Source organism: Protomyctophum parallelum, assembly GCF_964188405.1.
Source record: "Protomyctophum parallelum genome assembly, chromosome: 2".
NCBI classification, from domain to species: domain Eukaryota; kingdom Metazoa; phylum Chordata; class Actinopteri; order Myctophiformes; family Myctophidae; genus Protomyctophum; species Protomyctophum parallelum.
This window is the reverse complement of record NC_139699.1, coordinates 7,821,720-7,843,751: the sequence shown is the minus strand read 5'-3', so window position 1 is coordinate 7,843,751 and position 22,032 is coordinate 7,821,720. Positions and strand designations below refer to the sequence as shown.

The window sequence follows — 22,032 nt, the reverse complement described above, 5'->3', positions numbered from 1 at the left end:
CTTCCCAGATAAGGCTCGTCAGATACACAGTTCCACTGGTGATGATTGGTTGTCTGTATTATAAGGTATGATGGTTGTTAGGTTCATTCTTTGCATTGTGTGTGTGTGTGTGTGTGTGTGTGTGTGTGTGTGTGTGTGTGTGTGTGTGTACAGTGTGTGTGTGTGTGTGTGTGTGTGTGTGTGTGTGTGTGTGTGTGTGTGTGTGTGTGTGTGTCAGTGTGTGTGTGAGTCATTACGGAACCCTGCCAAGTTTGTGCTGTACTGCGAAAACGACGCAAGGAAGATATACAGTCATTAAAATATACTGTTTAGTTCTATGAGGGGAAAATGTGATTGTGGGATGAAACAGATGGAGATGAAAAGTATCATTTTCTTTCGCATTTTCTTTCACGGTTTGAAGGGTTCAAATGGCTTATCAAAAGCAAACGCGTTGTTTTGACTGTGGCTATTTGGACTGGAGGCCCGCTACGATTTACAATGTGGATTGATGTGGTGCTTTTACACTCTGTTGGAACAGTGTCTGCTCCCGTCCTCCTTTTCACTGGTGGAAAACGTATCAACACTATATAACACAATATAGAAATACTCTGTTGCAAGTGAAAATACAATACTTGGATCCGAGGTGTAGTGGAGTAGAAGTAAAAGGAAATTTATATTGGAAATAGTCAAGTAAAGTATTTAGTATTTAAGTAAATGTACTTAGTTACTTTACACCACTGCTCCTTTTACTGTATCTGTGCCTAGCTATCTGCTCTTTCTCTCCATCTCCTTCTCTCTCTCCATCTCTCTCTCTCCATCTCTCATTCTCTCTCCATATCTCTCCTCTCTCCCGATATCTCCTCTCTCTCCATATCTCCTCTCTCTCCATATCTCCTCTCTCTCCATATCTCCTCTCTCTCCATATCTCCTCTCTCTCTCCATATCTCCTCTCTCTCCATATCTCCTCTCTCTCCATATCTCCTCTCTCTCCATATCTCCTCTCTCTCTCCATATCTCCTCTCTCTCCATATCTCCTCTCTCTCCATATCTCCTCTCTCTCTCCATATCTCCTCTCTCTCCATATCTCCTCTCTCTCCATATCTCCTCTCTCTCCATATCTCCTTTCTCTCTCCATATCTCCTCTCTCTCTCCATATCTCCTCTCTCTCCATATCTCCTCTCTCTCTCGATATCTCCTCTCTCTCCATATCTCCTCTCTCTCTCCATATCTCCTCTCTCTCCATATCTCCTCTCTCTCTCTCCATATCTCCTCTCTCTCCATATCTCCTCTCTCTCTCTCCATATCTCCTCTCTCTCTCCATATCTCCTCTCTCTCCATATCTCCTCTCTCTCCATATCTCCTCTCTCTCTCCATATCTCCTCTCTCTCTCCATATCTCCTCTCTCTCTCCATATCTCCTCTCTCTCCATATCTCCTCTCTCTCCATATCTCCTCTCTCTCCATATCTCCTCTCTCTCTCTCTCTCCATATCTCCTCTCTCTCCATATCTCCTCTCTCTCCATATCTCCTCTCTCTCTCCATATCTCCTCTCTCTCTCTCCATATCTCCTCTCTCTCCATATCTCCTCTCTCTCCATATCTCCTCTCTCTCCATATCTCCTCTCTCTCCATATCTCCTCTCTCTCTCTCTCTCCATATCTCCTCTCTCTCCATATCTCCTCTCTCTCCATATCTCCTCTCTCTCTCCATATCTCCTCTCTCTCTCTCCATATCTCCTCTCTCTCCATATCTCCTCTCTCTCCATATCTCCTCTCTCTCCATATCTCCTCTCTCTCCATATCTCCTCTCTCTCTCCATATGTCCTCTCTTGCTATAGTTCTGGCCCAGGTTGATGGAGGAGGTGTCGGAGCTGAGAGAGTTCTACGATCCTGACACCGTTGAGTTGATGACCTGGATCAGGTACACGTGCAAGCATGCGTACAGTACATGTGGTATACATGCGTTCATATTATATACAGAACATACACTCTCCAACTCGACCCGAAAAAAATAAATGCAAATACATCAAACTTGTTTTTTTTGTTTACACCAAGTATAAAGGAGTGGATGAAGTTATTTATGCAATGTTTACATCGCTGCACTTACGCTGAGCCAACTCTTCCGCGTTCAGCTTCCTTGGTCTCAACTGCGCACGTTTCTTTCCTTCCATGGAGCACCATGGAGTCCACCGTACGGTCTTCGCTTTCTGTCCTCTTTTAATAGTCCTTGGTTGGTCAGAGAGCTCTTCTTCTACTTTGGTTTTTCGCACATTTCTCTGGCACCGGCGCAACACTTTACTTCCCCCTAGAGGGCTGGGCAGTAATGTGTTCAGTGTAGCAGGCTGTTCAGGAGCCTGATGAACAGGCTGTGGAAGCTGCACCGTAGTCTGTTTGTTTGTGCATCATGTGATACTGTGGTATCGCCTGCCTGACGGTAGAAGTGTGGACACAGCCGCTAACACACATAAGACACGTCAAACCAACATAAATCTTCTTTCTCTATGCCCCTGATCCCTGATCCCTGTTATTTGTGTGTGTGTGTGTGTGTGTGTGTGTGTGTGTGTGTGTGTGTGTGTGTGTGTGTGTGTGTGTGTGTGTGTGTGTGTGTGTGTGTGTGTGTGTGTGTGTGTGTGTGTGTGTGTGTGTGTGTGTGTGTGTGTGTGTGTGCGTGCGTGTGCGTGTATCTGCGGCTGTTTGCGGGGGCTGATGAGCGATGAGAGCCGATAGGCCGCCATGAATAAGACATGATAAGACAGGGCGTTCTGGAGAGGACCCAGCTGTTGGCAGCACCGTTGCCCACCTCAGGGCCTCCGTGCCCAGGCTTTTTATCAGACCGTGAGCCTGATGGGATCAGCTATAGGAAGCAACCATTTGGCTTGGCTCCTCAATGTGCGGGTGCTACGTAGTACGTACAGTACATGTGTGTTTTCATATGCACTGTATCTGTGTGTGCCTGTGCGGCTGTCAGACGCCGGTTATCAGATTGGATTATGTGATGAATGAGGGCAACATGGAAAAGTACATATGCACTGATTTGCAAGTCATTTAAAAACGTAAACCATCGCAAAATGTAAATGTGTACCCATAGCAGTGCTATATCCATATTCCATTACGCGTGTTTGCGTGCATGTGTGTTTATCCGTACAAAATATGTTGGGTAATGTGCTAATCAGGCTTGCGTGGGGAAATGCCTGTGCATGTACTTTATGTCATATGTGCACGTGATCCCGAGTACGCTTTGTGTGTGCGTGCCTGTGTCCCACCAATCTCACTGCTCCGCCTGAAAGAAACAGAGTGCTTTATACAGACAGTGAGACCGAGGGAAGGGAGTACATTTCTGCGTGTATTCGTGCATTCATCCGCGCGTGTGCGCGTGTCAGAATATGCAGAGATGACATGGGTTACTTTCCCTTGGGGTCTAATCCCATTAGGCTATGAGGATTAGGGGCTGCCTGGAGTTTACCTTGGCGAGGGCTGAGCATGGGGCGGAGCGCTAAGCTTCTTGCTGCCGCACTAATTACATTGCCGATGAAAGCATTAAGCAGAGGGGATCGCGTTACTCCGACTTCTTACCCAGAAGAGGTACCTTTTCTTTCATAATATGAAGGAATCACGGGAGATTTCTAAAATGACGCTTTAATGAGGAATGGGGAAGGGTTGTGTTTACCTTGCAGTATATATTTATGGTTTATTTTACATGGCTGTAGCTGTACCCTGGCTGGTAATGCAGTGTGCCGTGGGTTCGATTCCCGATCCCGACGGCCTTTACTGCATGTCACCCCCCCATCTCTCTCCCCATTTCCCGTCAGCCTACTGTATACTTATCCCTCTATAAAACTAAATAGAATAAAGGCGAAAGCCACAAACAATATCGTAGAATAAAAGATATATGTATTTTGCCGGGCCTTGATAGTGCCTTAATGCCTGATTTTGCACTTGGTTGCATGCTCAAAATAGACGATCTGCTGTGACACGTTGTGAGCTGGTAGATCTGCTATTTTCTCTCTTCACTCCACTACTCCCCTTTAGTTTATATTTCACTTTTATATCGTTTTCCTCAGTGAAACAATTTAGTCAACAGACTTTTTTAGACGAAATCAACACTGCAGGCCACCACAATGAAGTGAATCAACACTGCAGGCCACCACAATGAAGTGAATCAACACTGCAGGCCACCACAATGAAGTGAATCAACACTGCAGGCCACCACAATGAAGTGAATCAACACTGCAGGCCACCACAATGAAGTGAATCAACACTGCAGGCCAACACAATGAAGTGAATCAACACTGCAGGCCACCACAATGAAGTGAATCAACACTGCAGGCCACCACAATGAAGTGAATCAACACTGCAGGCCACCACAATGAAGTGAATCAACACTGCAGGCCACCACAATGAAGTGAATCAACACTGCAGGCCACCACAATGAAGTGAATCAACACTGCAGGCCACCACAATGAAGTGAATCAACACTGCAGGCCAACACAATGAAGTGAATCAACACTGCAGGCCACCACAATGAAGTGAATCAACACTGCAGGCCACCACAATGAAGTGAATCAACACTGCAGGCCAACACAATGAAGTGAATCAACACTGCAGGCCACCACAATGAAGTGAATCAACACTGCAGGCCACCACGATGAAGTGAATCAACACTGCAGGCCACCACAATGAAGTGAATCAACACTGCAGGCCAACACAATGAAGTGAATCAACACTGCAGGCCACCACAATGAAGTGAATCAACACTGCACACCACACCACCACAATGAAGCCGGTTGCTCTGCGCAATAAGAGACACCAGGTCGTGAGCAGATAATATATCCGCAATTTACTGTTAGCTGCCAGTTAAACCATAAACTGTAAAGACTGCTGTGTTTTTTTTAGACTCAGTCGTATAAGGTGGACACTTTTAGTGCTCAGTTTGAAGTGCCCGAAGCCTGTAAAACTCTTGTGTGAGGTAAACAGCAACTCTCCCAGCCTGTAAAACTCTTGTGTGAGGTAAACAGCAACTCTCCCAGCCTGTAAAACTCTTGTGTGAGGTAAACAGCAACTATCCCAGCCTGTAAAACTCTTGTGTGAGGTAAACAGCAACTATCCCAGCTGTCCTCCGTGATCCCTGACCTATTAAGGCCTTGAGGCCAATATGATAATGAGTAATATGCGTTATTTTAAGAAACGTACGTTGACAATTCATCCCAGGAAGCTGTACAGCTGTAGGCTGATGCGCTGTTCTAAATGGGAATTCAATGAATCAATATCAAGTCTTCAGTGGTTACACTCCCTCTGTCTCTGAGTTAGAGTTTGGAGTGTGCAATTTTTAAAGTTGTATCGGTAGTTCTGTCTAGGCTGCAATGTGCTCTCTCTCACTCACTCTCTCTCTCTTTCTCTCTCTCTCTACCCCCTCCCAATTTTCTCTCTCCCTTTCTCATCTACTGTCTGGCTTTGTCCCCTGGCCTGTGATTCATGTGTTTCTTTTATCCACCCCTCCACACTCACGTACGCACGCACGAAAGCACGCGCACACACACACACAGACACTCGCACACTCGCAGTGTGTCTTTCTGAAGCTCAGCCATCAACCCAGATATTTCTTATCATTGGAACGTTGTCTACAGCATGCAATTAATTTCCCCTGCTTTGTTCTCACAACTATTGTTGTGTTTTTGATGCTCAGCCATGCGGAATAAATCCACTGTTACTTTTTTTAATTATTAAGACAACTGAATGTTTGTTTGAATTTAATTTTTTCATCCTAGTCCTGTTTTTCTCCTGCCATCGCGCATTGTCAACATGTTGTGTGTGCATTCTTTATCCTTGTGTGAATTGAATCGGCAGTAGTGGCTCAGGGGTAGTGGCCGGTATGAACAACCGGATGAGAACCGCAAGGTTCCCAGTTCAATCCCGGGCTCCTTCAGAGTTAGTGTCGAAGTGTCCTTGAGCAAGACCCTGAACTAATAATTGATTGATAGATTGAAGTTTTCATTTCACAGTATGCAGAATGGGTACATTTCAACTCAATACAATAACTGTTACTTTGTGGACGATCCATGATAAAGCATTACACTTATTTACAACAGGGTCCACCATTTTGAATTAATCTGCTCCCAATGTTTGCAGGTTGGTCCCATATTAAACACCGCACATGCTTATTTTTCAATAAAAAAGGTATTTTAATCCACTCTGTTTCGGAATCCTCCATTGTAAATGCGCAACAGAACATTGCCCGCGCCCCTAGCGGCCAGGGTTCTCTTGCGCATCTACAATGGAGAGAAAACAAAGATGGCTGCCAGATTCCGAGACAGAGTGGATTAAAATACCTTTTTTATTGAAAAAGAAGCATGTGCTGTGTTTAATATGGGTGCGCACAGATCACAAACAAGTGGGGCAACATTTAAAGCAGCTTAGATTTTGCATTTGTACAAGGTAAGATTGATTTTGAGGCACAAACGTTCCTTTTCGACGTTAGGGGCGGGGTTATCTTTTAGACTCTCGTAGAGAGATTCGTCAGAATCGAAAAAACCTCTACGAGAATCTAAATGTTTGGGCTAGGTTAGTATACGGCTAGGGTCAAGCCTGCAAGCTTTGTTTGTCACAGACGTCTCGGGCGGAGGGAAGCTTACGTCCGATGATGGCTCGTGCCGTCCACGGTCCACATGACTCGAGGGCTCTGCGGACAGCCCGACATCGGGTCCTCGAGACTCGAGAGTTGATCAGTGACGGAGGCCGTTTATGATCCATCTATCACGTTATATCTATATGGGCAGTGGTGGAATCACAGGAATTGGTTGAGGAAGATGTTGGTGTGAGGAAGACGTATTCATCATAATTATGCACGTCCATGCTTGCACTCTCTTTCTCTCTGATCTCCAATTGGATATGTAACGGGCAGAGGCTATTATTCACTAGCCTCTGGTCGAGGTTTGTGAGCTGACAAACTACAGTACATGCTCAAATCAACTGCATGAGCATGTCTCTTCCTTTATCTCCCCCATCTCTCTTTCCTCACTGGCATCACTGCAATACATTGTGATCTTATATATTCGGTGCGCACGCACAAGCTACATACACTCTTCCATCACTGTGTTTGGAAATACTATCTGCTGTTTGAGCACACAAATAATTTATGGTAGGCTCGCCCATATGGATATATATGGATAATATATTCATTAATATGTTTTTCTAAATTGTGAGTGTGGTGTTCAGAAGATTGAACGGATTTTGATTGCAGTCAATGTGATCATTTTGCCTTGCAATCAGTCGACCTGGGGTGGAGACCTGGGGTGGAGAGGGTTGGCAGCCCAAACCACTTCTTCCATGAGGAAGAACCCAAAATATACAGACTGCGGTAAAACCTGCAAGGAGGGTTTAAAAATCAACCTCGAGTGGCACAGAGGCTGAGATGTGTGCTGTACAGCAGCAACAACGACACAAAGAACAGAAGGATTCAGCACTTCTGGTCAGACAAAGTGCCCGGAGCCTCTTAGTGTCGCAAACATATCATCAGCCATTTTCCCCACAGACTGTCTCTAAACCCCCAACAGTGGGGACTGTAGCATGTCACTTGGACTCAGCCTCGGTCAGGTCAACTGGAAGGAGGGGGTCTGTTGCGAGACCCGAATCACCCAGTGACTCCCGGTAACAACACTGATGATGTGTACGAGTTTGTGCATCACTAGATGTTTTATTTACTGTTGATATGGATTAGGCGATGTGGGTTCACAATGCGCTGCGCTTCCAAAATAACGAAAATCACCTGCACTGCTGTCACTTAATTTGTGCAACAACAGATAAGACGAGCTATAAGCTGATCTCAACAAACAAAGACAAATGTCAGTGTGAACTGACAATAAAGCACTATATCATATCAAGTCTGTGGGTAATGGAATATTCATAGCACTACACCAGGCGCGTCAGGTTCCTATAACGGCGGTGGGTGCTTCAGTGTTTCAGCATCTTGTTTCAACATTTCAGCATGATCAATGATAAACAGCTAGCAGTCGCTTTGTGGCGGTCGCTTATTGACGTACCATTTAACGTACGAGGAAAGTGTTTCTCCTAACAGCTGCACGGCTGATGAACTCGTTGGCTATAGCATCCATGTCCAATTCCTGCACCATGTCGCTGTGACAGTTTATCAGAACCAGGTGATTGAGTCTTGCTTGTCCCATTGTGGATCGCAAATATGTCTTTAGTCTCTTTAGCATTCAATGTATCTTGTTCGCGTGTTGATTTGGATAGTAGTGGAATACCCAGCTCCACAGCTTCAGAGCAAATGCTACAAAACACTTTGTCTTTAGTAGAGTCGTATGTGATCCAGGTAAATGTCTCTTTCCAGTAGGGTTGATATTTTCGGGCATATTTGCGGCTTTTGCGCGGCGGCTGGCTGCTATTAGCTCTTAAAAGAGCCGTTGTGTTGGCGCTGATAGTGCTGTCAGCCTCGGCAGATATTTGTAGAGTCGGTGTGGCGACAGCGAGCTCCTCTGGGACTCCCAGATCCCGCCAGACTGGGAGACGGGTCTTGGCTGCGGCAGGCGCAGGAGCGCCGGGCACTGGAGTCGATGTGGCAGCGGGCTCTGGTGGGAGCAGCCGGGTCTTTGAGGCGGCAGCGGCGGTGCCGAATTGTAGCATGGACTGGAGAAATCTCTTCTTGGCTGGAGGAGGCTTCTTCATCATCGTAGATTCGTAGTCAAATGGAAATAAATCCTGTACTGTAATGTATGCGACATTTATACTCTCTACCTGGCAGCAGAACAAAAGCCACCTTATTAGCATTTGAATGCCCATGGGCGGCGGCCCAACACCTATCTGGCCCGCGCCCGCCGCACAAGCGCCCCCAAGGTATGTAAGGTATGTGACTTACAGTGACTACATGACATTTCAGTAAGGACAGTGGGTGCATATTCTGCTAAACAGAATGCCACTGGGTGCAGCTGCGCCTCTGCACCCCCGGAGATGACGCCGCTGCACTACACAACACCTCATTTTAAGATCAACACACCTACATGCGCAAACTCTGTGCACACTGCTGTGGTATCTAGTGTTCCAGAGCGTAGCAGAGCAGTTGCGTGTGGGAAAGAAACTATAGCCCCGCAGCGCGAGACGCTATTATTGCTGGTCGCGGAATATGGAGCCCTCAGAGTTAAATTAACACATGGTGGACTTTACTGTGCTGGTCATGTATTTGTTCCTGTGCAGTGCAGGCATACCGGTACCTGCAACCAACGGACTCAGGCGCATCCTTATGCACGCAAATGTACACATGAGAGACACCTGCCAATGTGTACTAACATGGAGGGAGGGCGTTCTTCCCCCGTGTACCTTATAAAAAAATTATGTCATTATACCATTTTTATAATGCCAGTGGGGTGTATGCTGGTGCCTTCTGGCATTTACATATTAGAATATAAATGTGAAATTAAATGTAAATCAGGTTGCAGGGGGTGGACGATCTCACTGGGATGGGTGGTAATTAAATTCACCCACCCACAGAGCGAGAGAGAACGAGATACTTTTATTGCGGGTCAAAAGGCCAAATTATCGCACACGGAGGCACTGTAATGGGCAGGAATATGTACACATTCACTGGAGCATACATATGTGCTTGTACTTTCATGATTTCACATTCAACCCACATGCAATCGTGACCCCCCCCCCCACACACACACACACACACACACACACACACACACACGCTCAAAGGGAGAGCGGGGGTGCAGTGGCTAGAGGTCTATTATGCCTGCTAGCCATCATCCTTGTTCAGCATTCCTGCTGAGTGGCCCACATAGTAGCCCTGAAACAAGACCTTGTCCACGCGCACACACACACACACACACACACACACACACACACACACACACACCATTAATTAATATGCAACAAGCTGAGTTGCCTGCATAATCACAGTTGAGTTGAGTGACCCCAAGACACACCATCTCACCAATTGGGATTAATTAAGGATTCTGAACAGTAACCCAAACTTTGAGTGTGTTTTCGGAGGTCAGAGGTCAGTTTTCTGATGGTAATGGAGGCAATCAATTAAGTTTCTCTCCAATTTCTTTAAATTTACAGATACCATTCTTAGCTAAGCTTACTGTATCTAAGACTTCACAAAACATCCTTGCACTATTTGTAATCTCGCTACTATTGAATCTATGGTAACCTTTTCTATCACAGTCTGGTATGGTCAAACCACCTTAAAAGAGAAACTGCAGACTATCGTTGCAAGCCTCAAAAGATTGAGGCTTACTGTACCTCCCATAGAATCCATCTACAGTACGTAAGAAGGATCAATTCAAAAGCCTGGAATATCATATCTGACCCCTCCCCCCACTTCCACTTACTTCTCTTACTGCTTTTATAGCCAGACAACTATTCCCCAATCTCTGAATGAAAGGAATCTGTCATTTCCTTTCATGAAAAAATATTTTAATATATATCTTAAAAATGTATTTTTGAATTTGAGGTCAGATGTAGAGTTGCTGGCCAGCTCCATATATGCAGATGATCCAGTCTTCTCCATGTATGGTTTTCCAGGGTTAGATGAGGTCAGTGTCGTGATCTTCATATATGTTGATGGCCATATATGGTGGCATGACATGTCACGAGGCGTGACCATATATGGAGGCGTGATGTCACGAGGTGTGACCATATATGGAGGTGTGATGTCACAGTGATGTCACAAGGCATGGCCATAAATGGAGGTGTTTCCAGGGTTAGATGAGGTCAGTGTCGTGATCTTCATATATGTTGATGGCCATATATGGTGGCGTGACATATCACAAGGCGTGACCATATATGGAGGTGTGGGGTGACTAACTAACTGACGGACGGACTGACGGACGGACGGACGGACGGACGGGAGATGTAGGTTTTCATAGTAAATGCGACCTATGGTCGCAATAATATAAAAACATGAAATACGCCATTCTGCACAGTAAGTACTTTTACTTTTGGTAATTTAAGTCAATTTTTATGCCAATACTTTTGTTCTTTTACTCAAGTCAATTTCAAATTCCAGACTTTTGCTTGTAACAGATTACTTTTTACTTTTTACACCACTGGGGTGCCTCATGTTGACTAAAGTTGCCTGACAAGTATAAGAATTAGCAATACTGGCACAGTGGGGTCTCATTGAGGATAAGTTGAAAGCAACACAGCACGCTACTTAATCAGTGTTTCGGTCACACAGTCTCCATATCCTTGAGGAAGATGTGTGTGTGACCAAAATGTAGATTTGATTTGAATCATTTCAATGCAGAGGTAATCAGAGTGTGTGTGTTTGTTTTATCCAGTGGCATGACCCCATGTATATTTGTGCTGAGCACCAGTGGTGAGAAGTAACTAAGTACATTTACTTAAGTACAATTTTGAGGTATTTGTACTTTACTAGTATTTTCAATAATTGTAGTACTACTAGTTACTAGTTAACTTTGTATATTATTACAAAACATAGCCTTAAGTAACCACTTCAGCCCCATATACATTACATACATATACCTACATTACGACCATTCGAAAATAACAGATCTACAAACACACAATGCGTCGCGATGTGTCTCATTGTAAGCTTGTAGATCAGTTATTTTCAAAGGATTATTTGAAAACTTGAAATGGGACATTCTGCATAATGAGTACTTTCTACTTTTGGTACATTTACGGTACCAAAAGTAGTATTTCTATATTGCAGTATTGATACTTGTACTTTTTTTGGACGCAATTTGGCCTTCTAAATCCTGACGTAAGTTTTCTAAAAAACTTCAAATATTTGTATAGCAGCAGCGTCATTTCTTTTAAAAAACTGTAGGCCTACATACTGTACAGAACCCCAAAAGGGGTTCTCGTCCAGAAGGGTAGGGTTAGAAAAGGGTTTGTAACAGGTTCCCGCCTGTGAGCACATTCTCCTGTCAAAAGAAACATTATGTCTCTATGCATGTCCTGCAAGGGGGTGACAGTGATCTTTCAGACAAGCAATCTCCAATGCACATGATGTGTAGCCATGCAATCAGCTCTGCAAGGCCTCAAAATGGGCAACTCCTCCTCTGAGTAGGAATGACTTTAGATTAAAGTGCCCCTAGGTTAACACAACACTTTAGATGTTGGTTTGTGTGTGCGTGTGTGTGTGAGTGTGTGTGTGTGTGTGTGCGTGTGTGCGTGTGTGCGTGTGTGTGTGTGTGTGTGTGTGTGTGTGTGTGTGTGTGTGTGCCTGGAGGCGTGGTCAATGCTCTTTGGCCACTCAGAATAGCCAAATGGCATTGATCACGCCTCCAGGTCTTAAGTTAATAAGACCTGGTACTTAAGTCTCTGTCTCGTGACTATATAAACGGACTGTTGTAGCGTCTTACCACATTGGGGGCATCTCACAGTGTCTGGTGATTCTATAATGCTGAAACCTCCTTACTGACACACATGCACTAATTACTGTGCATGTTATCCTTTTAAATGACCATTTAAAATATAATAATGTTCAAAGTCGAGAATAAACAACATTGGTCTCTCTCTCTCTCTCTCTCTCTCTCTCTCTCTCCCCCCAGTTCTAAGACCCCCAAGCGGGCAGTGTTTGCAGGAAGCATGCAGCTTCTGGCTGGCATCAAGCTGTGTACGGGCAGGGTCCTCACCAACCACCCCCACTATGAAGACCAGGCCCTGAGAGAGAGGACCAGAGAGGTATCCGTAGCATTTCCACCCGATTCCCTCCAATTCTATCAACATGTAGTTTGGTTGGTTGGTTGTTCTCATTCTTTCCCTCCATGCTTCCATTCTTTCATTGTCTCCGCCAGGCCATAGAATATGTTTTCGCCCGTCTGTCTGTCTGTCCGTGTGTGTGTCCGTCCTTCCGTCTGTTACCAGCTAATCTACGGCACCATTCGCACGGTCACTACTACACTGTGCACACACATTCCCTTGATGCCAATTCCAAAACTCTGCCCCAAATTTTCCAGAACGGTCTGCCACCATGAGGCAGATATTTTTTGAATATTACTGCTCTTTGCAATTCACATTTTTGGAACAAAATGCCTCAAATCATGAATTTGAACATTCAATTGCCGTCAAAGGTGCAAGAAGAAATGGCACCTTTTCACATTGGCCTATTATAGCGCCACCCGGAGGCCACAATAACCTACCTGACCTGTTTCTAGTTCCTTCCTCCTTTTACGTTCTTCCTTCCAGAGGTGGCCATTAAGATGAAGAATGCACATACTGTAACTTTCTTTCCATGATAATTGGGATCTTTTATGTTTCATATACTTTCCACGGCAAAAGGACTGCATTGGAAGAGCTCCATTCAGCATCTCAAATAGCTAAGTGGAGCTGGCCATAATGCTTCTGTGGGCCATCTGTCTCATTCAGGCATGCACTAATGCCTTGTGTCAGAGATGGGGGGATTGGTTCTAGATGGGGCCAATGACCTCCGACGGTCGGGGAGGCGGCAGACAATGTTATGTGAATGAATATGGGAGCAGCAGAACGCCGCGCTGAATGTAATGGGTGTCCACTCATACATGTATGTGTACACTGTTCTGTGATGCAAAGAAAGAAGGGCTATAGGTGACCTTGGAGATGGGCTAGCTGCTAGGAGAGAGATACTGTCTGTCTGTCTGTCTGTCTGTCTGTCACTAAGCTATGATGAATAAAACTAAGACTAAATATATTGACAAATCTGTCAACAAATAAAAACTGCATAAACAAAAAGACACGTCAGTTTATGTTTGGTTGCGCTCCAGTGTTGTGCTCTGAAAATAGCAGATTGGCTATTTTCAGCATGCAACCAAGTGTAAAATCAGCCATTACAACGCCATCAATCACGGCCTGACAAATATATTTTTTGTCGTCAAAACCAACTGTAGATTTAGTCGACTAAAATCTTATGATATTTAGTAGACTAAAACTAGACTAGTGTACAGGGTTTGATGAGGGCCAAAGTAGGGCCGGGCCTTAATTTCCGGGCCTGTTTTCGCCGGGGCTGCATTAATAACTTTGGGGCAGGCCCGTCTAGAGTTTAAATGGACAGGTACTGTATCAGTCAAAAGGGAGACATTGAAGAGGAAAGAATGGATGGGGAAGGATCAACATATGGAATGTCAGACCAGGTTCTGACATATAGATCTAAGGGTTTGAGGTCAGATGTAGAGTTGCTGGCCAATATTGATGACATCATGGATCTCCATATATGGGCTTAATTGCGATAGCAGGTCGCATTTACTATGACATCAGGGATCTCCGATGTCACGTGATGTCATGAGACCTGGGCACCACATATGGGGGCTTTCCCATGTAGAGGGATACACTGACTGACGGACAGAAATGTACGATTTGATTTCATAGTATATGCGACCTGTGGTCGCAAAACATTTCAGATGACTAAAATATGACTACAACTAATTGAAAATGTATTCAAAACACTATGACTAAAACTAAATCAAACTTTGCTGTCAAAATCAACACTGCTGTCTGTCTGTCTGTCTGTCTGTCTGTTTGTTTCTGGGTCACATATAGGCACCAACCCCATACAGAGCAGACTTCATGTCTGTTTCTGGGTCACATATAGGCACCAACCCCATACAGAGCAGACTTCATGTCTGTTTCTGGGTCACATAATAGGCACCAACCCCATACAGAGCAGACTTCATGTCTGTTTCTGGGTCACATATAGGCACCAACCCCATACAGAGCAGACTTTATGTCTGTTTCTGGGTCACATATAGGCACCAACCCCATACAGAGCAGACTTCATGTCTGTTTCTGGGTCACATATAGGCACCAACCCCATACAGAGCAGACTTCATGTCTGTTTCTGGGTCACATATAGGCACCAACCCCATACAGAGCAGACTTCATGTCTGTTTCTGGGTCACATATAGGCACCAACCCCATACAGAGCAGACTTCATGTCTGTTTCTGGGTCACATATAGGCACCAACCCCATACAGAGCAGACTTCATGTCTGTTTCTGGGTCACATATAGGCACCAACGCCATACAGAGCAGACTTCATGTCTGTTTCTGTGTCACATATAGGCACCAACCCCATACAGAGCAGACTTCATGTCTGTTTCTGTGTCACATATAGGCACCAACCCCATACAGAGCAGACTTCATGTCTGTTTCTGGGTCACATATAGGCACCAACCCCATACAGAGCAGACTTCATGTCTGTTTCTGGGTCACATATAGGCACCAACCCCATACAGAGCAGACTTCATGTCTGTTTCTGGGTCACATATAGGCACCAACCCCATACAGAGCAGACTTCATGTCTGTTTCTGGGTCACATATAGGCACCAACGCCATACAGAGCAGACTTCATGTCTGTTTCTGTGTCACATATAGGCACCAACCCCATACAGAGCAGACTTCATGTCTGTTTCTGTGTCACATATAGGCACCAACCCCATACAGAGCAGACTTCATGTCTGTTTCTGGGTCACATATAGGCACCAACCCCATACAGAGCAGACTTCATGTCTGTTTCTGGGTCACATATAGGCACCAACCCCATACAGAGCAGACTTCATCAGGCTAATGCAAACGTGCAAGAACACGATGTCTTCATGGTGGTTATCAAATCTGATCCCCTGACATAAAATGCAAATTCTTTCTGTCTGGGGAAAAAAAAAGTGGAACTCTAAAACATCATTAGTGTCATACTTTAATGGCATGCTTTTAGAGAAGGGATGGACAGGATTTTGTTTTATGTCATACTTGTAATTACGCAAGAAAGCAAAGCGGATTATTAGATCAGTTTGAGCAGTAATAAAGTAAGTGTGTGTGTGTGTGTGTGTGTGTGTGTGTGTGTGTGTGTGTGTGTGTGTGTGTGTGTGTGTGTGTGTGTGTGTGTGTGTGTGTGTGTGTGTGTGTGTGTGTGTGTGTGTGTGTGTGTGTGTGTGTGCGCACGCACGAGCGCACACACACACACACACACACACACACACACACACACACACACACACACACACACACACACACGGAGGGGGGAGGGAGGGGGGTGCACATGCACAATGGTGTTCATGGGAGTCGAGTGTATACAAAATGATTTGTAACAGGGCTAAATAATGTTTCTTTAGCTTGTTTCCAAGGCTTAATTTACAGCAAATTACAAACGGAATATTGCCGCAAGCTATAAGGCAACCCTGTTGGCTCTCCCTAGCTCTTAATGCAATTTTTCTTTTCAGACGTGATTTCACACGTAGCTGCACAGTGCAGTAGGCACTCTGCAATCAGTGGACGTGGTTCACGGATAGATGGAGTGTTCTGCTGCAAAATTGGACATGGCTGAGTAGGTGGGAATGGAAGCCCTGCGAGTCTTTTGTTGCCGTCGAGTAAAGAAAGACTTGTATGTCCAACAGCGTTATTTTTCAGGAACAAGAGAACCTGCAGGTTCTCTTGTTCCATTGTGGTCATTATTTGGTCACAAACTCTTGTTATTTCTTTTCATTGGTTCGATATTTAGGTATAAAAAAAAAAAGACACTTAAAAATGTTCACTATTACTTTCAGAATCTTTTGAATAGTGAAAATAGACGATCTACAAGCTCACCACGCGCCACATCACAATGCCGTGACGTGAGAGCTTGCAGCTTGTCAGCTATTTTCACTACTTTGGCGTGACACTGTTGTACGACCATGCAAGTAGAACACCAAGTAGAACAACAAGTAGAACAACAAGTAGAACACCAAGTAGAACAACAAGTAGAGCAACAAGTAGTACATCAAGTAGAACATATTTATCAAAGAAAACAGCACAAGTTTGGAGATACAAGGTATCTGCCCGACGATGGCAACGGACTGCTCTTTAGGAAGGCGAAAAAATGGAAAGGCAAATAATATATAATTATGTGGTGAAAAGCATGCATGGACGATCATTTCCTGTCACATAAGCTTGAGTCTCAAATGAAATCACAGTGTGCTTTTTCTTTGCACATACTGTACTTTGTGCAGAGCCAGTGTTGAATTCGTTGAATGAAACTATGATGAAAAATGTTTGTTGACTGACAAAAACGAAATAAAAAGTAAGCTATGACATTTATGACTAAAACTAAGACTTAATATATTGACAATTTCATCAACAAATGAAAACTAGATGTTACAGAGGGACGAGAAATGTTACGGAGGGAGAAGAGATCCAGTAGAACTAAAAGACAAGTAATGTTATGTTTGGTTGCGCTCTGAAAATAACAGAACTACAAGCTTGTATATTGGCTATTTTCATGCCATTAAGGCCTGCCAAAATGCATAATGTCAACTAAATCAACTGTAGATTAGTAGACTAAAACTATAACCTTTATTCAAAAGACTAAAACTGCATCCATATTTGCTGTCAAAGATCAACACTGATCAGCACGTACTTTGCTTCTTTGAGCAGATGTACCAGGTGTATGCGCGGCGGTCCCCGGAGGATGTGTACGGTGTGTTGAGGTCTGCCGGAGCGGACTACGTGGTCCTGGAAGACAGCATCTGCTACGAGAGGAGACACGCACGAGGCTGCCGGCTACGAGATCTCCTAGACCTCGCCAATGGACATGTGGGTGAAATATCTAGCATCTACAGTATAGGGTGTTTGTTTATTAAGTGTGTGCGGTATTTTTCTAGGCAATCACAAGGGACTCTATACACTGTGAAATCCTGAGCGTTAATAACTGTTAAACATTGAGGATTGTACTGTGTTCATGAAGTGTCACTCTTTTCTCACCACACCCTCATAATGGCTCACTCCTGATTCTCATTCTACCAAAGGATCGCTGGCTATGTTTGAATTTCTATGGGTGTTTCAGTCTGGCTGTCTGCATAAATGAGGTGTAAAATGTGAAATTACGTGTGTGTGTGTGTGTGTGTGTGTGTGTGTGTGTGTGTGTGTGTGTGTGTGTGTGTGTGTGTGTGTGTGTGTGTGTGTGTGTGCACGTGCACGCGCACGCGCAAAACCCTGAGATCAGGAACGTATCTGCACAGCAGAAAAATGGCATGAACTCCCTTCTGTTATGTTAAAAGTTTCCTTTTGATTCATAATGGTGAATTTCAAGGTGTGTTTTGAGTATTGTGTTGCGGGTTGAAAGGACCAAAATAATATTGGTGAACATAAATAATCAACAAGTGCAGTGGAAAAACACAGCGGACAACCGGATCAATGGGAAAAGATAGATGAGCACTCAAAAAATGTAGAGGTACAGTATTCCAGTAGCAGTACTGAATGACAGAGAGTTGGTTCAGTTGTACGCTTGACCAGGGGATTACAATTCCCTTTGCTGCGTGGATTTAAGTCCAACATGGACCACATCTTGCCGTGACAAATCTGAATAGTGTGAAATAGACTAAAACCCTTTGAGGCTACTGTACATCTTGACCTAATTTAATCTACTTTTGTTTTTATTCCTTCTATTATGCTTTTAAATGCATTACATTATATCGTCGCTATTATATCGACCCTTTACGTGTTGGTTAAAAAATATTGAACCAATGAAAAGTATTAAAAAGTGCTTCTGTCAAAACCAGCTACCGGTAACTCCATTGGACCCCAAACCCACCCCCTCTCATGCTAGTATCAAATTTATCTTTCTTTTTTTCTGATATTTCTCTTTTTTTTCCTGAAAATGTAACATTTTGGAGTTAGCTGGTTTCTGCCCAACAGCAGAGATATGTTTTTATTGTGTGTACATAAACCATCTGCTGTACAAAAATCTTTGTTTCTATTTCCACCAGATCATGGACGGGCCAGGGCAGAATGATCCAGACCTAGTTCCGGCCTCTGACCCTCGGTTCTGCGAGGCCATCAAGACGGATGCAGCGGAATACACCGCCCTGTTCACCAGAACATTCCAGAACAAGACCTTCCACGTCTACCGACTCAAGAAGAAACGCAAGAAAGCCAAAGCCACGGCAGAACCGAACCAGGCCCACTAGCAGGACGCGGGGCTTCAGGAGTTTACAGACTACTGCACAGGAACAGTCCAAGGCTTTGAGAGAGATACGTACATCAGCAGGAACAGAGGAGATCTGCATCGATACCATGCCGGCCTTGATCATGTACATTATCGTTTTAAACTCAATCTCTGCTCTCCGAATGTGTGTTTGATGTGGTTTGAATCTGGGCCAGCCCCATTTCAGCTTTAGGCTGCTGCTTTATAAGGTTCATAGTGTGGAAACGCGTATATTCTTTCCACGTCCGAGCATAGACATGGTAACGCCCCCCCGCCTGCCTCTGATTGGCCTACCGACACTGCCGCTCTTGCCTGTCATCCGAGATGCAAGGCTACTCTGTGGTGGGAAATAATACAAGACAAGTACAAGAGAATGGCAACACGCGACAGTAATTTGTAACTTAAATTTTTGTAGAAGAGGCAAACTAATATTGTTTGTGCCGTTTGCTTTGATTGAATAATTGATTGAACACGTAGGCCTATGTAGGCCTACTATGATTTGATTTGGCTGTGTTCTAAATGAAAGTGTTAGTGTTGATTATCATGTATTAATCTAACTAACACTAAACTATTCTACTAAAGCCCAACACAACGTCTGCGAACGCCGCGCATCAAAACAGCCGCCTCCGTTATTTTCAATGAACCTATCCCACACCGGCGGCGTCTGACGCGCGCTGGCGCGCGTTCACGCCTCGCCTGACGCTCCGATACGCCACTGTTCTATTTTGCCGCGCGGCAACGCCTGTGCCGCTTCACAGATGGTGTGTGTTGGGCTTAATAAAGATCAAGGGAAAAGCTACTTTTTTTTTTACAGTACAATAATGTTTAAAGTTTACACATGTATACAAAAAACAGGCCAACGGCATAAACAATATTAGTTTACCTCTTCTACAAAAATAAAAGTTGCTGTCGCGCGTGCCAAGCTGTCATTCTCTTGTAGCTATTACATATCGTACTTGACGTGTATTATTTATTTATTTCCCACCACGGAGTAACCTCGAGCAGCAGACTATCCAGCATGCATCTTCCACCTCGGAGACACCGGCTGTGTCGGTAGGCCAATCAGAGGCAGCCGGGGCGTTACCATGTGCTCGGACGTAGAAAGAATATACGCTGTGGAAACACCCGCGCAGGAGACTGTTCAAACATACCCGCCAGCTAACTAGTAAGCCCCCTCTTTGGTTTGTTGTTAGGTTCTTGACCAGGGTCAATTATCCAGGCATGGTGACTCAGTTACACAACAATTCTGAGTGTGCTTCTTCATGACAGTTGAGTGATATTGCTATTGCTTTATTTTAACTTTAATTTAGACACTTTATTGGCCTCATTGTTTTGCAGCCTAAAACAATACACACACAACAGTCATCTATTTCCACTTAGTGTATATCACGTACAAAAAAAAAGAGAGAAATCACTTAAAATAAAATAATACAGCTGTAATTGAATACAGCATACAAATGCAAGGTTTAAAATGTAACAATATAGGGTGCATCGTTGACCTATACTTAGAGTATTATTATTGCACCTTAACTCTATTGCGTGTTGAACTGGATCATGGCTGAAGGAATGAATGAGTAGGCCGACCTGGTTTTATTCTTTGTTTTGATCTGTAAAACAAAGTGCAAAAGGGGATCTTTGGTTATAAAATCAAAGACAAGGGTCCCTGGACCCCTTTCAGAACCCGGGAAAGGGGTTTTCGGGACACTTTTCTTTGATTGTATTACCAAAGATCCCCCTTTTGATCATTTGCACCATTATCCTACCCACCGCACTTGTCACCAACCTTCGGCCTTCTTCTAAAAGATCTGTACACGTGTAAATGTGAGCCCATATGGGTTAATCACTTGAACCCTATAGAATCCCTATTGGGGCACATTTGGCAAAAATAGCGAATCTACAAGCTCACATTGTGAACTTGTAGTCCGTTTTGCGGCCTAGAGATTTGGTACTGAGGAAAAAAGGAGCGGAACAACTAAAGCTGACCCCAATCAACTAAGGACTACTTTATAAGTGTAGAGGGGTTAAGGGGGCGGGAAGTATCTGTGACAATCTCATCTCCTATTGGTCACTCTATACAAGTAGAGGTGAGTAGGATTGTGATTTGACCAAGCCTGTGTTTTATGCCAGAAGATCAGATACTTTCAATAAAAGTTATATAAAATAAAGTCATAATGGTGCTGTTTACTTCAAAATAGTTTCCTGTGGAGGTAAACTAAACACCTTGATATCTTTACAGCCAGACCAATGTTTGGTTGTTTTTTCCCCCTTGAAACAATTTCAGTTTCAATTGAACTTTTTATCAAACATTAATGCGAGCAATTTAACTTAAAACATTAGTGCCCGGTAATTTGTGCTGTATTATGATGACAAAATTAATGATTAACATGTGAATTACCATTTGTTTATGAAAAACTTGTTCAGCTAAGGCTAAAAGAAGTCTGTATCTCTGGCACATAGCCTTCCCAAGTTAAATGTCTTCGGTCATTTGCCTTACTCAGCCTGGAGTTGGCAAAAACTCTCCCTTGTGAGAGAAATTCACAGTTATCCCTGAAAAGAAAATCCAAGATAATTCCATTAGGTTTGATTCTCGCGACGGTTTAATGGGTTCGATGCGTGCTTAAATGGGTGGGTTTCCCGTAAAAATGGATCCAAAGCAGCCAATTGATATTTGTCACTGGTGGTGTGTCATTACTTTCGTACACTTTTTTCCCTTACGTTTACTTGACCTCATCCACTTAGAACCCTCCGCATGTGTGCTATGTCTCAAACCTAATTATTCATTTGTGTGCGTGCACTGCTTGTGTGTGTGTGTGTGTGTGTGTGTGTGTGTGTGTGTGTGTGTGTGTGTGTGTGTGTGTGTGTGTGTGTGTGTGTGTGTGTGTGTGTGTGTGACAGTGTAAGTAGCAAGGAAATCACAGCTGGCTAATGATGATCCTGCTCCCTCACTATTCAACCTGAGAGGGAGCAGAAGGGGGCCAACAACTTGAATAAAGCAAGGCCTCGTGTTAGGAAATGGGTGGAGACAGAGAGAACTAACTCCCAGCTAAGATGGAAAGACAAGGGCACGGATTGAGAGGAGAAGCAGCAATCGAAAGACTGGAGTTATGTCTGTAATTATGGGTCCGTCCCGAGGCAATTATC

The 22,032-nt window shown here is 44.1% G+C and overlaps 1 protein-coding gene across 3 annotated transcripts in view; it reads left to right on the top strand.

Annotated features, from left to right (window-relative positions):
• dpy19l3 (dpy-19 like C-mannosyltransferase 3) overlaps positions 1-21,656 on the top strand; it is a 57,335-nt gene extending 35,679 nt beyond the window's left edge. For all 3 annotated transcript variants that reach the window (XM_083760073.1, XM_083760074.1, XM_083760072.1), the window contains 5 exons: positions 9-65; positions 1,815-1,897; positions 12,516-12,648; positions 17,343-17,501; positions 18,674-21,656. In XM_083760073.1, coding sequence (XP_083616199.1) covers positions 9-65; positions 1,815-1,897; positions 12,516-12,648; positions 17,343-17,501; positions 18,674-18,874 — 633 coding nt within the window. In that variant the 3' untranslated portion in view covers positions 18,875-21,656. The remainder of the gene's footprint in view (positions 1-8; positions 66-1,814; positions 1,898-12,515; positions 12,649-17,342; positions 17,502-18,673) is intronic.
• Positions 21,657-22,032: the final 376 nt, after the last annotated feature.